Raw genomic sequence first — 15,311 nt, 5'->3', positions numbered from 1 at the left:
GAGATTTGGTTTCAAGCTGTCTGTGGTCCTTGGGCTTCACATGCATCAGGAAACACTGGCTGGATCTGTTAGCCAGGAAGCTTGTTCCCAGAGCTCCAGGGCATACTTTTCCTACGGAAGGACATGTTAGCAGGGATCATTGGTACAAGTGTGGCAACTTCAGGCTGCTCTGCTGAACTCACACAGCTCCAGCGTGGGCAGTAGCATCCCCAGCAGCACAGGGATGTCCTTTAGTGGCACAGGATTTCTGTGCCTGGCAAGAGCTCTCTGTCAACCACCTTCAGGCAAATTTCATAATTCTCTTTCAGGTTATTTTACACACTGTACACAGAATTTGGACAACACATTGATTGGGACACCCATCTCACTTTGGTGCTCTCCTGTCAGTCTGATTTTCCTGTTTATTTGTAGTTGAGTTGACAGCTACAGCAACCCTGTCTTTACTCAGTGATGGTACAACCTGTGCCACAGTGGGGTCCAAGTCTGGGACTGCTGCTTCTAGATGCTGCAGTAATGCAAATAAATAATGGCTTGAGGAACCCTGACCTGGTGCCTCTAGACACCTCTGGCATACTGGGAGTGCTGATTGGCCTTTTAACTTTATCAGCCTCTTTAAGACTTGGAAGCCTGCCTTGCTGGGGAGGAAATGTCCATACTGTGAGAGCAGAGATGCCAAATCATTTCCCCAGATGACTTCCCCTCTGGGTGGTAAAATGCATTTTTCTGCATTTTGTTTTCATTCCGTCATATTCTGTATCTCAAGAGAAAGATTCCCCCCTCCCCCCCATCTACAGTTTGGTTTCCATATTGTTTAGTTTAAGAGAAGGTAACTTCATACACTGTGGGAATGTTTCCCACTCCCCATTAGTGATTAATACCAATAAAGCTAAAGACAAAGCTTAGAGGATAAATGACAGGTACCAACCAATGAGATTTCCTGAAAGAGTTTTAAAGGCTTAATGATCCTTGAAATGTATAAAAATAAATTGCTTCATTAAAAACTATTTTACAAAATAATTTCTTCCTAGCAGCGTATTTTCTTCAGAACAGTTCCCTGGTGTAACTACACCTGGGTAGTAAAATTTGATTCAGTGCTGTTTGCATGGGGCCACAGTGAGATTCCCTGGTTACTCCTGTGTCCCTGTGCCTTGTCAGGGGAGCAGCTTTGGGGCTTAAAATCAGAGCCACGTTCAAGGCAAGTCTGTTGAATTTTTTTTCCTTTTTTTACCCAGAGGAGACAGTGCCCTTCTTTCTGGGGCAGCAACAGGCATGTTCAAACGTGAGTGACAGAGCTTTACTTTAATGGGCACAGTGCTTGTGAGTCACACACATGGCTAAAACCACAGCCATTCTGCTCTAATTAAAGAGAACTACACCAGGAATGCGTAATAATTAGGTTAGTGTGTAATACACCCTCCATGTCAACAGTCTCTGCCACAAAGGTTGATTGAAATGTGCTCAGCCTCCCAACATTGTGCTCCCTGTTAGAGCTCCTCAGTTAATTCATTACTGTCCTGTCATACAATAACAGGACTCCACAGAAATCTGCAGAAAATTAGAGACTTACATAGAAATCTGCCCTGCTTTAGCATGGCTTGTGACTTCAGCAGAGGAAAACCACCCACTTGAACATAAAGATGAGAGATCCCCAACCTAATGAAGAGGAATTAACAAAAAAAACCTGTTGTGGGAATGCCTTTTTTTTTTTTTCCCCCAAGTTGTCTGTTGTTGTTTAGCTGGAACAGTCCCAATGCTTTTGAGCTGTGAGTGTTTATCAAATTGACCACAGACTGTTTTTGCTTATGTTTTTGAAGTATTTAACGAATAAGAAAATGTGCTGCTGGTAACCTTGTTTGCTTCAGTGTGTTTCTGTGCTCTTGGTGTGGGTTTGGAAGAAGAGTCAGTTGTTTGGGGGCAGGAAAGTGGCAGAGTGAGCAAACAGGCAGAGTCAGGAGCATTGGGTGCAGTGCCATTTCTGACACTGGCTGGATGGACAGATGAACCCATCCTGCATTTTCATGTGCTGTGTCTTGTCTTTTTTTACTGTTTCTGAGCAGTGCAGTTACTGGGTGTAACTGCCATTACATCTGCAGTGGTGGCTCTGCAGGCTTGCTGTCCTGAGCACCAATAGTCATATTGGACAAGGATTTTATTGTGTTATAATTGGGTTTGCATGGTAGGATGGGGTTGTTGTAGCTCTGCTGATGCTGTTTGGTAAGTAGGCAGCTTCAGTGGGGATGAAATGACTGGTTTAAAGGACAGTGCAGGAAAGGATCACCCTCTGTGCACCCTGTTGCTTGTAACTGTCCCCAAACCATTCACTAATGATGGAAACCAATTTTTTTGTCTAGCCTACTGAAGCAATTTTTATATAGTTTCAGGTGTTTAAAGGATCTTTATATCATCTGAAGTATGTGGGCTATTATTGGTCAGGGTGAGTTATAGACATCCCTCAAAGAACAGGATTTGTTTATCTAAGGGGAGCAAAAGAAAGAATGTGAAAATCATGTTAATGTTAAGATACACTTGGGAAATCAAATTACTTTAATAAATGTGTCTTTAGAAACAGGAATATGTTTGCTTTAAGATCTCCCACCCCCGTCCCAAAAAGAGAAAATCAAAGTGAGTGGAAAAAAATCTGATTTTCCCCCACCAGGACACCACAACGTCTGTGAGGATTGGTCTCATGATGGAAGAAATGATCTTCAACCTTGCAGATACACATCTGTTCTTTAATGACCTGGAGGTATGTAGCTGCTTATTTTATTTAACATATCTCTCTCTCTCTCTAATCATTTGCATGTGATCTACAAACTTGGGTTTTTTGGCCAAGAAGTTTTTATTTTTGACCCTGAAGAAATGGGCCTTAGGTGGCTTGTTGGAAGCATTCTCACTGGGTCCCTTTGACATCTTCAGTCTGTTAAGGAATTTTTTGCTAAATACACACTAGCAGTGATGGCTTTTGGCAGGTTTACTAAATCTAATAATGAGGACGTTGCTGCTGCTTCTCCTGAAATTTGCTATTTAATAATTTTATTAAGGTAAATTAGCGTAGATCCTGTGGGGCAGGTAGCAATTAGCTGTGAGCCAATGCAGAGGTTTTAAAAATGGTCCTGTTCTTGGGGAAACTGTTGCACACACAGACAGAGCTGGAGGTCTGCTCAAGCTCAGGCACACTGCAGAGGAGTTGCAACATAAAAGACCAAGGAGAAGAATCCTTACACCTGACTGTCTCTTATACGAAGCAAAAATCCTTTTGAATGTGTTATAAAATTCAAGCAAAGTGATGGTTGCAAAGTTCTGCCACCAGCTGAGAAGCAGCTGTGGAGCAGTGATGGAAATCTGTTCACGTTTGCAGTCAGTAGACAGACCCTGAATGGGTCAGTACAGAGCGAGGTGGGGTCTGTGCTGGGCACCTTGGAGTCACAATTCTGCTTGGAGGCATTTGGAGGGGAAAAAAAAAAATCTGGCACCCCTGGGCAGACTTCTGTGGTCTTCTATTTTATTTTTTTTTCGCTTGAAAAAGGAAGAATTTGTTGCTGTGCCAGATGAAAGAAGTTTTTCTCTGCCTGATGAGTTCAGCAAGAATTTCTGGTTCCTTCACTGCTTAATTGCACTGTGGTCCTCTGTGTTATGGGAGGTACAACCTTTCCTGCCACCTGGCTCCTCACAGTCCTGAGGTTTCACTTGCTGAGAATTTTTATTTCCTTTCAAAGACAAGTAGTGGGTAGCACATGAACTGACAGATTTTTCCTCTTTGAACTTTTTTCAGAGAGGGAGTTTGTGATGAGGGCACAGCAAGTACAAAGTGAAAAAAAATCCTTCTCTTAGGGAGAAAGAAAAGAGAGTTTCTCTTTGGGAGCCCAGGGCACTAATATAAGTATGATAATACTTAATATACAACCACCACCCATCAGATCTCAACATGTGATGCAGCAAAGCTCCATGTCCTGCACAGAACCACCCTCCAGAAACCCATTGCCTATCCAGACTTTTGCAGGAATTACCAGTTTTAAAACAGCTTTTCTTCACTTACCACTCTAAAATTTTAAATGAAGCAGCAAATTGTCTGGCCTCAGTCAAGTTGTGCACATTTATCAGTCAGTTACAGGTTTGGGCACTGGTGGTTTGGTTTTAGCTGAGCCTTTTCAATAAAAAATTGAGGGATGACAGAGAATTCAAGAGAAGTAAATGTTCCTTACAGAATTTCACTTTTTCAAAAAAAAGCCATTTCAGTGTGGAAGAATTTGCAGTGACAGAGTCATCCAGAGTTACTCACCCTACTCCTTCAGTCAGGATGATGAATAAAAGTTAGCTGTGTGTGTTCCCAAAGTGATAGTTAAGAATGATACATCACTGAGTCCTAGGCTTAAAAAGAGTGCAGTGAATATTATTCTTAAAAACAAACAAAAAAAAGAATTGGTAAAAAACAGCACAGGAGCAGATTCAGTTGAAGACCCCCAAGCATTACCATATACATTAGCACCATCATGTGGTGTAATGCTGGCCTGTACCCGACAAAACAAGCTAAAACTGCCCAGGGCTGAAACCATTTCTGACCGTCTTCTGTGCTGGGACAGAGTGAAAGAGGCTGGGACTGAGGAAGCAGCAGGAGAACTGCCCATTTGAGACCAGAGCAAGAGTTCTTTTACCAGGCAACAGTAAACATAGTGAACGTTTCTCTGGCACAAATCCAGAGCCAGGGTTGGGGTAGCTGGGGGGTCCAGCAGAGTTAACTAACAGAGCATGGCTGGCCTTGGTCCTGACGTGGAACCAGGGGAAGAAGTGGAGGAGATGCTGCCCATCCCCTCCAGAGTGCTGGTAAATCTCAGGTGGTGAATCACAGGGAAGTTAAAATGCAAACTCTGGGCTTTCCAGGGTTGTGCTTTTTCTCCCAGATGCCTTTTGTTCACAGTATGTTGATGGCTAAAGAATAGCACCTTCCCCCCCCCAATCCCTCTGGAGATATTATTGACTGACACTCTGGGAAACAGGTATTAAGGACAGGAGGACTGACAAGGGGATGAGGAATTAACAGACAAGAGGATTGGTGTGTTTACAGTTACTGCCTTCCAGAGTCATCCCTGGAGGTTTTGTGTTGTGGGAACTGTTACACCCCCCCCCACACCTAATGAGGGGTGAAAGCTCCACTGATCAGTGAATCCCTGAGATGATTCAAAATCTCTGGCATAGTCCTGATACACAAATAGAACCCGTGTGTGCTCATTAGTTGTTTTCATGTGTGCATGAGACATACCTTGAGAGTATTCAGAGGGAGTGTGAGGGAGAACAGCAGCAGCTCCTCCATGTATCCTCAGGAACAGCCTGTATTTCACAAGGAGGCAGCAGAGGCTCTCTCCAAGCCAGCAGTGCCATTTCCAAGCTGAATTAGCTCAGGCTCCCTTACACGTGGGTAGGAGGGTCTGGTCCCACCTGCAGGCAGGTTGTGCAGCACCCAGAGATATCCCAGCAGTCAGAATGGTTCAGTGCCCAGAGCTGTGAGGGTTGACTGAGGTCTTGCACATTTGACTCAGTTACAGGCTGGATATGCCACACTCTGAGATCCCAGAGTATCAATTCAGAACATCAGTGGATGTGCAGACTGGGATGTGTCCCCATCACAGACCTCCACTGGAACAATCTGGACCTTCCCTTCAGCAGCCCAGATACCCTGCCTTGACTCCCTGCTCACCAAGATTTCAAGGAAATTCTGCAAGAATGAAAAATTGGTCTTGTAACCAAGTAGTAAAACATGGTGCACATTCTTGCTGCAGCCAGTTCCCTGAGTTCCCCCCAGGAACAGGAGAGGCTCAGCCAGAGGACTATGAGGTAGCGTCTCACCGAGTGTCATGGTATTTTATTAAGTTAGAAATGTGATAGCTACTGTTGTCACACTTCAGTGTACAGAACAATTCATTCACAAATGAGAAAAACAGATCCCTCCACAAATGCCTTTCCCCTGACTTAATGCCCTGCATTGTACAACCGAGGTGGAGTGGGCTGCATCACTATTATCCCAGCGTGGTTCACAGCAGCTATTGGGAGGGGGGCTTAAAAATTTAGGGGGGTGGAAAAGAGAGGGAGAGAGAGGTGCCAGCAGAGATCTGCTGTTCAGCTGCTTGGCTCCAGTTATGTACAGAAAGATACACTCCAGTGATAGGTTGATAAGAGGGCTGATGAGATGAGAACAAGATAGAATTGTGTGTCTTTTTGAGAATTATCTAAAATAAATGGTGCAGAAAATCTTATCATTATGGACAAGAAATATCTGTCGTGGTTTGCCACTGATAGCAAATTTGGTTACTTGTTTGGGGATTTATTCTTTTTTGGAAAGGGGCTGGTTTAAAGTAATTCATCAAACTCACAATTGTTTAAGGAAAGTAAAACAAATTCTGTGGTTTGCAGAACACTGGAGTGGTGAAGAATTACTGTACCTTGGTTAGGTGCAGTTGTTCTGATTTCAGAGTCCTGTTTGTACCAAGTGCAACACCTTTCAACCTCTGTTGAAAAATCAGCCAGAACAAAAGATGGTGTTCATCAGCTTGCAGGCTTTGTGTTGTGTTCTCACCCCCGAGGGCCTTGGAGAGAGGAGAGTTAAGGTGGTGGGGGAACCTTCCTGATTTTTCTCTTTCTAATCTTAATGCTAAGACTAGGAAATAGACCAAAGGAATAACATTTCTTACATTTTTGAGGCAGGGCCTCCACCATTCAAACAGTGAAGAATTTGGGGAGATAAGATCAGAGTACAAACTCCACGCAGGCTGAGCTCCAAGTGCATGTTCTGGTTGAATACCCTGTGCCCAGATTCCTTCATTGCTGACACACAGTATTCCTGAAACGTGTCTGTGGCTGGGGCAGTGAAAGGATGCTGCCTCCAGTGCTTCAGCCCAGCTCCCCTGCACATCAGAGGAAGCTCAGCCCCCTCAGAACAACCTGGGAAAAAACCAGCAGGACAGGACAGGCGGCTCTGGAAGTTTCCCTGGGATGGATCTTCTCCCCCTGTAATTATGTGGGCACACACCTCCTGTCTGAGGCAGTATTCTCACGGGGGGAAAGGCTGCCAAAATTCTGCCTTATCATGCATACAGAGTTGAAAAAAACCACAGCTTTGCTGGCTGAAACACAAGCATCTCTCTCCCTCCTGTCTGCATAGGAAGGAGTTCTGCTTACTGTGTTTTTCAAGAGCCGCTGTGCCCTTGGATAACAGCAGATCTCTCACAAACATTCTCTGTCTATTCATATTTTGTGCTGTGTGATGTTTGTCCCTAGCAGTTAACTGGCTAGACTGTACCAGGCAGTACTAAGCAATATGTAAGATTTTATCTCCTTAATATTAGTTTTGCATTATGTTATTTCACTTTTCAAAACATTTACTCACTGCTGTATTTATTTTCATACTCTTCTCAGGACTGTGACCAGATCCACATAGATGATGTATCCTCAGATGATAACGGTCAGGATCTAAGGTATGGCATCTCTGGGCTGGAAGCTGCAGGTCTGGTAGACCTCAGTTGTTTGCAAATAGTGGGGTGCTGGGCAGCGATTCTCAAACATGCACTCTCATCCCCTCCCTGGCCCTGGGCTGTCTGCCTTTATCAAGCCCACAGAAGCACAGAATCCCCTTTCTGACATTATTGTGCCTGTGCCTTCTGACTGTCCTGAGCTTTGAACCACTCTGGGAAATATATCTAAATTAGGGTAGGTTGAACACCACACCAGTTTCTGGTATGGTTTGACCAGACAGCTGTCACAGAGGTGGCCAGAGTGCATCAAAACCATATTGAAAGGTTTCCCACTGCCCAATCTGCAGTGAATGGGCTTAGCAGGGAGGAGTTGGACTTTGCTGTGCCGGAGAGTTTCACTGGTAGAAACTTGTCCCAAACCTGCACCAAACATTACTGTTATCTGTGGAAGTTAGGCTATCCTGTTCACAGAAACTACTTCTGTACAATTCCATGTACCTTTCCCAAAGTGTTGCCTTCAGAGTCATGGGACAAGAATGAAATGTGCAGAACTCACATGGAGCCTTGTCATTTGTGGTTTTATGGACGGTTCATTGTGAGAAATGGGTGCAGAAAAAGAACATTTTTTCAGATCTGTGCTATTAATTGTGCCAAAGATGAACTTCAGTTCTGTACAGCATGTCCTGTGTGTGTCTCTGCTGCCACTTGTCTCCACTTTTCTTTTCAGTTGTTTCCCCTCCCTGCTGGCGCTGTACAGCCTGTAATTACACTGACCTCTCCCCTTCCCTCCTCCCTCTCCCAGCACGTATAACTTCTCTGCAGATGGCTTCCACAGCTCCACTGCCAGTGCAAACCTGTGCCTGGGCTCGGGAGTCCACGGGGGAGTGGACTGGATGAGGAAATTGGCCTTTCGCTACCGTCGGGTGAAAGAGATGTACAACACCTACAAAAACAACGTGGGGGGTGAGTGGCTGTGGCCAGGACACCGGCCTGCCTTTCATCTCCCCAAAAACTTGTGACCCCGTGGGGACATCTGTGGAGGAGGTGTAGGGAGCCTCACAATAAAAATGCTTCACGGGGAGCCGAGGAAGTGTTTCCTCAGTCATCCTTTAATACGGTTCCGTGCAGGGTTTGCAGGAGACACACTAAAATACCCGGTTTGGTGGCGTGAGAAGGACACAAGTCGCAAGCGTGGGGCTTTATTTTGTGATTTATTTGGCAGGAAAAGCAACCTTCTCCAATTTTCCAGAATGTTTAGTAAGCCAGCAAACAGTTAAAAACTAAATATGCTTGTTTTTCCACAGAACACATGGCTGGTCTCTGTCTGAAGCATTCTTGTATCAAAACTGTTTGTTTTTAACTCCTCCTCAAAACACTACCACCAGGTTTCAGGATGCCCTGGGTTCCTTCATCTCACCTAGTCCCAGACAGCTCTTCCAAGAACCTGCTCTGATTCTCTTTCAGAACATCAGTGCAGGTCTCTGACTAGGAGGAGAAAGAAGCAAAACTCAGAGTATCACCACAACGTGTTTTTTGGTTGGAGGACAAGCCTACCCACACGTCCTGGTAATGGGACGTGGCTTTTCAGGAGAATCCAAACCATCCTGGCCTCAGGTGTCTCTCTGCCCAGGTCCCTGCCCACATTACACAGTCCTTCCACCCTCTTGCTCACTTCCCATAGAAGCTTTATGCTCACTCCAAGGAAGGTGTTCCAGGGAGGTCCTGCAGCCTTGGTTGGCCGAACCCCTCCCCAGAGAGGGAGGAAGCTGAGCTGCTGCAGCCTGGGAATGTGATGCAGGGCACAGAGGGAAGCAGCCGGCACCGGGAGTGAGGGATGGGCACTGGGAGAGTTCTGAGCACAGACTTTGGCATTCTGCTTACAAATCCATGCAGTTCCCTTTCTGTGCTTCTGCAAAGACGCTTTCCCTGCCCACAGGTTTAATAGGAGCTCCTAAGAGGGAAACCTGGCTGCAGTTGAGAGCAGAACTGGAGGCGCTGACTGATCTCTGGCTCACACACGCTCTGAAGGCGCTGAACTTGATACATTCCCGGTAAGAGCAGCTCAAAGAATTGCCTGCAGGTTTGATCCAGGAGCTCCTTTTGCTTCCCTTGTTTTCCCCCTCTAAACAAATCAGGACACATTTGTAGGACTTCACTGGCCAAGCCCGTGGGAGGCCAGACTGCACATGTTTGCCAGGCTGGAATTGTCAAGGGTTGGGGTGAGCTTGGGTTGAAAAACAGTCCTTTTCCTTGCCTTTTCCTTGGCTCTCTCATCTGTGGCAGCATTTTTGTGTGAGCAGATGTACAAAGGAGGAAAGGGAGAAAAGAGACCTTCTGTCCCTGAACCCCTTCATTCAAAGAACCCAGCTCAGACATTACTACTTGGTGTCTGATTTCCCACCAGATAGACCCTGGCAAGTGTTCAGTAAGGCTGCATCACTGCTCCTGGTTTGGTTTATGTTTTTTCATTCTGCTAAGCTGATCAAAAGGCATTTCTGGTACTCACATTATCTGCCTCTGGCTGCATAATCCCCAATTCCCCATTGGCTTGGGAACTTCCAGTGGCAGGAAAGGTTTGCTTCCTACCATCTTTCAATCCAGAGTGAAAGAGAGAAACACAGATTGCCACTTCTAATAACTTTTGTTTTCCAGGCCCAACTCTGTGAATGTGTTGGTCACCACAACTCAGCTTATACCAGCTCTTGCTAAAGTGCTTCTCTATGGACTGGGCACTGTCTTCCCCATTGAAAACATTTACAGTGCAACAAAAACAGGTAAGAGCAAACTGACTTAGGCCTCACCAAAGACAGGCTGAAATTTTGTCCCTAAGTCAGGCACAGCCACCCAACCTGATCACAGCAAGCAATGTGTGAGGTTTAGTTTTAGCTCCATATTTGCAGATCTCTAATTCACATCCTGACTCCTACACTTAGACTAGTACAGACTGAAAAAAAAAAAAATAATTCCAGGTGTCTCCATGGAGGAGTGAGCCTGATATATAGATACACACCCACCCTATGGAGCATTGACTGCATGTGGGATGTTCAGCTGCACCCAGCTCAAGGAAGTCTGGTTGTACCTGTTACAGAAACACTGTTTGGATCCTCTTATATCAAAGTCACAAAGCTCATGGAAAACTGGCAGCACTTGGAAGTGCTTGGCTGATAAAGAAAATGTGAGTTAACTGTCGTGACATGGAGAGAGTCCCCCTCAGGTGGAGATTCAGCTACATTCCAATTTCAAAAGAAAACATGGAATGTAGCAGTTAGGTCACAACTCCAGGTCCAGCTCCTGAATGTCAGCTCTGCCTGCAGTATGTGTGCAGATCAAAAAATGTGTCTTCTCTTGTGTTGCTTAGGGAAAGAGAGCTGCTTTGAAAGGATAATGCAGAGGTTCGGAAGGAAAGCCGTGTACATTGTAATAGGAGATGGTGTTGAAGAGGAACAAGGAGCAAAAAAGGTACAGTCTGTGAATGCCACTTATTTGGTTTTACAGGGACAGGAACACAATTTGTTAATGGCAAACATTATTTGCAAGATGTCTTTGTGCATCCTGGGTCCCGTGCTCCTGAAACGTGATAGAGCTGTTTGCTTTGGGAGCATTGCATGAGAGCTGGGATGCAGGAACTGACTGGATGCAGGAACTGACTGCATGCAGGAACTGACTGGATGCAGGAACTGACTGCATGCAGGAACTGACTGCATGCAGGAACTGACTGCATGAGCCCCATCTTCAGCAAATTAGTTCATTTTTAATGGTGTAGCTCACTTGATGTGCAAAATATTATATCATAGGAACTCAGCTTATACAGCTGAACCTTGTGCTGGAGGACCTGGTATCACATTCTGACTGAAGATCCTGCAAAGGCTTTTCAAGCAAATTTGAGCTTTTTTGTTGCATAAAGCCCAGGAACAAAGGGATCCCAGCAAATAAGGTGATGGGCACATGTTCTATCCCCAGGTTGCCTCCAATGCAGCAGAAACCCTGTTTTTCATAGTGTATTTCCCCTGGCCAATGGAAGCAACAATATCTGGAGCCACCTTGGAAAACTGCCTAAAATTGCAGGTGGTTCTGTAGTTCATGAAGGGTTAAGGAGCTGTCAGGGAAGAGTCCAAAATGCACGACTGGGCTGAAGTGCTAATGGCCTGCTGCTTGTGACAGCTCAGTGCCACACTTCAAAGGCAGTGGGTCAGTGAGCAGGACTCCATCAAAGGCTGCAGGGGCTCTCTGCCTCCATGGGCAAGTGGAAGGTTCAGCAGTCTCCTGTGCCAGGATTCCAAGAGCCTCTTGCTCCTGTCTCCTGGCTAAGCAGCTCTCCCATTAGTAGAGCACATTCTTTGCTGGGCTGTCTCCTCCTTTGATGGATGACACTCATTAATCAAAGCTTCTACACACCTGAGTTTTATACAGGAAAAAAAAAAAAAAACAAACAAGGAAGGGAGGGGACAGGCAGAGGCCTTTCCCTGTTTTGCCAGCACTGATAATATCTCCACTTTTGTGGGTCATTTTACTTCACCTGTCTGATGAGTGATAAATCTGTAACTGCTGGACAACAGGAGTGGCTGGGAGGCCAAGTTTTCTTCTGGTTTAAGAAAGAAAAATAGATAATTTAATGGAAGGAGTTTAATAGCAACCAGGGGAGGCAGAAGGAAATAACTTTTCCCCTTAAAGTAAAATTGCAGAGCAGTGGATTTCAGTCACTTCAGCTGTCTGGGTTTGCTTGCTCTCTCTAAACACACTGATAAATAGCTTGAAGGAAACATGTATTTACTGATAGGCAGCATACCAGAGGGAAGCTTATTTAAACATTAGAGGAGTGTAAATAGACACACTGTAACATAAACATCTGGAATCATTGGAGGTTTTTTTGTACACAAGTAGGTACAGTTGGAAAAGGAGCATCTCCATCGGTCATGTATGTAGGAAGTATATGTTCTCTGAAGCTTTGTGGAAGCTGTTTATCCAGAAGCAGTGTGGTTACAGGTGAATTATTAGTGCTGAAAGACTCTTAAGAGTGTTATTCCTCTGTTGAAAGGGACTAAGTGCTGTCAGAGCATTCAGAAAGTGAGCCCATGTCCTCCACCATTTGTGAGGCAGGAGACTCCTAAATTGTGAATATGTCTTCCTGTCTGCAGAGGAGACACAGCTCAGCAAAGAGACACTTCCCACTCCCTCCCTCTGTCCCTTCCCTCCCCTCTCAGATGAGCCCCCTTGCCTGTGGCACCGTGACAGCCTGGTGGCCAAGTACAAAGCTCTGTTCCTGAGGGTGCAAACTAAGAAAGTTGTTTTCATCTCAGTATTATACAAAACCAAACCAAACCAAAAAATTCCCCTCTTTTGGTTTCACTCTAGCACAACATGCCATTCTGGAGAATCTCTTGTCACGCTGACCTGGAAGCTCTTCGGCACGCCTTGGAACTTGAATATTTGTAGCAGACCCCAACATCTTAGCACTGGGAGGGCTTCACTCAGACTATTACAGCGGTTCCACCTATTCCTCATCATTTCCTCAGTAAAAAAAAAAAAATCCCACAGCAACTGCAGTTTTTCTTTTTTTTGAAGGAGAACCCTTTCAGTGGAAGCCTTTAAGAACTTGCAGCCAAAGAACATTGTCTCAAGTCCTCCTTCCTTTGGACAGAGGAAAAACCTTCTGATCACTCGCTGGGATGCTGCAGTTGCTGGCTAAGTTGGAGGCACAGAGCTCTAATGGCCTTTTTGCCATCAACAACAAATGCGACAAGTCTGGGTGTCCCTGTCAGCTTTCTTGGTTTTGAAAGGGGAAGAGGACACAGCAAGGAGTCTCTGCACAGTCCATCACATCACACGGGACCTTCTGAAAATAGGAGTGAAACTGTTGATTTTTTTTTTTTTTTGCTATTTTTTTAATTTATGAACTAATCTCATTACTCTGGTATTAAGCTCTGTACCTGTGTTTTTAATCTGGCTTTTCAGGGTGGGTGGGTGGGTGGGGAAAGTCTTACTGTTCTAAATTAATAGTTCATTTCTCCAGAACAAACTCTGGGGAAGAATCATATTGTGTACATGAGTAGTCAGGACACATGGTACTGTTGGTAAGAACTGTAGCTGTGTTTTTGAACCTTGCCAAGGTGGTATGAGGACTGTGCACATGTCTACACAGTGCCTTATACTGCTGTCTTGGGGTGGGGGAAAAAGTACCTTGTGATGAGTGAAAGGCATTAAATAAAAACATGTTTACATTTTGGGGGACTAGATGACCTGCCTTTTCTGCCACCACTGCTGGATCTAGAGGTGTGTGTGGAATATGTACTCCCCGTTTCAAGGCTGGGCTGTTAATCTCGCTGCCAAAACATTTAAATTTTCTGGCCCTGGATGACTCTCTCATTCACTTTGAAAACTGCTGATTCTTGCTCGCTGTGGCACCAGACAACCTCAGAAGGATCAAAGCCACCCTGGAACCAGGTGGTAGAGATGTAGCAAGTGCTACAATGCCCTCATCTAATAAGATCAAACGAGTTACAGATATGACACAAGTGCTACACAAGCCTGAGGGATACTCCTAAGCTCTACAAACATTCAGAGAAAACAGTGCTGGATCTGAGAGGGGATTTTCTGCCAAACTAAAGCAGAAAATCTGATCTTAAATTAATCCAGTCTCAGTCTTTGGCTCAGAAGGCAGCAGCCACATGGCAGCTGTGACACGTCAGCCCTGTGTGTCAACAGCCACACGACCAAACCCCTGTACCTGCTTTGGGGGATTTGTAAAGAACACAACTCCATCCAAAATGTGACTTTTTTTAGCAAATGTGGTGGAATTTTTTTCCTCATGGTTTTCCTGCTGTAAGAAAGACTGTCACAAATAGGAAGGTGCCAGAAAGCAGTGGGGTTTCCTACAGCAATTTGTGTCTTGTTCATCTGTTTCCTTTTCCTCCTTGCACAAGGGCTCATTTCAGTGATACCAGCATCCAAATTCCACAGGGAGGGCCAAAACATCATTTCAAGATCTGTGCCATTCTGTAAACACAGTAGCACTGGGAACATTAACTTTGGCTGCTTCACAAATGCCTGGAACAAGGTAACTACAGGAGTTGGAACTTCAGACAATATTCTCAGTAAGATTTGAGTCAGCTCTTTTACAAGCTCCCTGTTTCTTTTAACTTCTAATTAAGACACACACACACAGAAGTCTTGCCCAATTCATGCCCTGTTAGAGGGCTACAACAATCCCCATTTCTAACCCACAAATCCACCTAACAATGATGTGTTATCAGTCCAGCCCCAGTCCAACCAGTGAAGAAATGCTACTCAACAAGTGACAGACCTTTGCTGCTGTTAAAACTGAGAGAAAACGTCTCCTGCCGAGTTTTACACATAAATGGCTTCTTATTTACAGAATGTCAACACTGCTTTGTTTTATCTCAAATTTGGCAGGTGTTCTGAGACAGAAGATGCTAATGTAAGTGAAGTTACCTGTGATCTGGAGACTGTGCAGAAGTGAACACTCCTCCAGACTGAACCAAAACTGGAAATCCAGGAACACAGAGCATTTTTCTAAAACAGTTTAATAAAAAAAATGTGAAGTTTCTTGAAAAATTGGAGAAACCCAAAGCATATCGTGTGTGTCACCTGTCTTAGTCACAAAGAAACACAATTGTCAAAAAAGATATTTAAGTTTAATACAAATTTTATACAAAGAAAATGTGAAAAAATACTTCCATATGCTAAAAGCAATTATGCTTCACAAATAAGGCCAGCTAGGCTAGTTTTGACACAACTGCAATTAATGAATATTCTGTTCTTGCCTTTTTTTTTTTTTTCCTTCTAATACCTTTTTCCCTCTAATCTGGGGACTAGCTGGAGACTGTACAA

The 15,311-nt window shown here is 44.7% G+C and overlaps 1 protein-coding gene across 3 annotated transcripts in view; it reads left to right on the top strand.

Annotated features, from left to right (window-relative positions):
- EYA2 (EYA transcriptional coactivator and phosphatase 2) overlaps nucleotides 1–13,681 on the top strand; it is an 81,395-nt gene extending 67,714 nt beyond the window's left edge. For 2 of the 3 annotated variants that reach the window (XM_032704569.1, XM_032704571.1), the window contains 7 exons: nucleotides 2,657–2,746; nucleotides 7,408–7,466; nucleotides 8,266–8,426; nucleotides 9,400–9,514; nucleotides 10,116–10,237; nucleotides 10,822–10,922; nucleotides 12,816–13,381. In XM_032704569.1, coding sequence (XP_032560460.1) covers nucleotides 2,657–2,746; nucleotides 7,408–7,466; nucleotides 8,266–8,426; nucleotides 9,400–9,514; nucleotides 10,116–10,237; nucleotides 10,822–10,922; nucleotides 12,816–12,896 — 729 coding nt within the window. In that variant the 3' untranslated portion in view covers nucleotides 12,897–13,381. Of the gene's footprint in view, nucleotides 1–2,656; nucleotides 2,747–7,407; nucleotides 7,467–8,265; nucleotides 8,427–9,399; nucleotides 9,515–10,115; nucleotides 10,238–10,821; nucleotides 10,923–12,815 lie in introns of all 3 variants that reach the window. The other variant, XM_032704570.1, reaches the window with a different exon arrangement.
- The last annotated feature ends 1,630 nt before the right edge of the window (nucleotides 13,682–15,311 follow it).

The sequence above is a fragment of the Chiroxiphia lanceolata genome, chromosome 17 (assembly GCF_009829145.1).
Source record: "Chiroxiphia lanceolata isolate bChiLan1 chromosome 17, bChiLan1.pri, whole genome shotgun sequence".
In the NCBI taxonomy this organism is placed as follows: domain Eukaryota; kingdom Metazoa; phylum Chordata; class Aves; order Passeriformes; family Pipridae; genus Chiroxiphia; species Chiroxiphia lanceolata.
The sequence above is the reverse complement of the archived record's forward strand: the minus strand, read 5'-3'. Positions and strand labels throughout refer to the sequence as shown.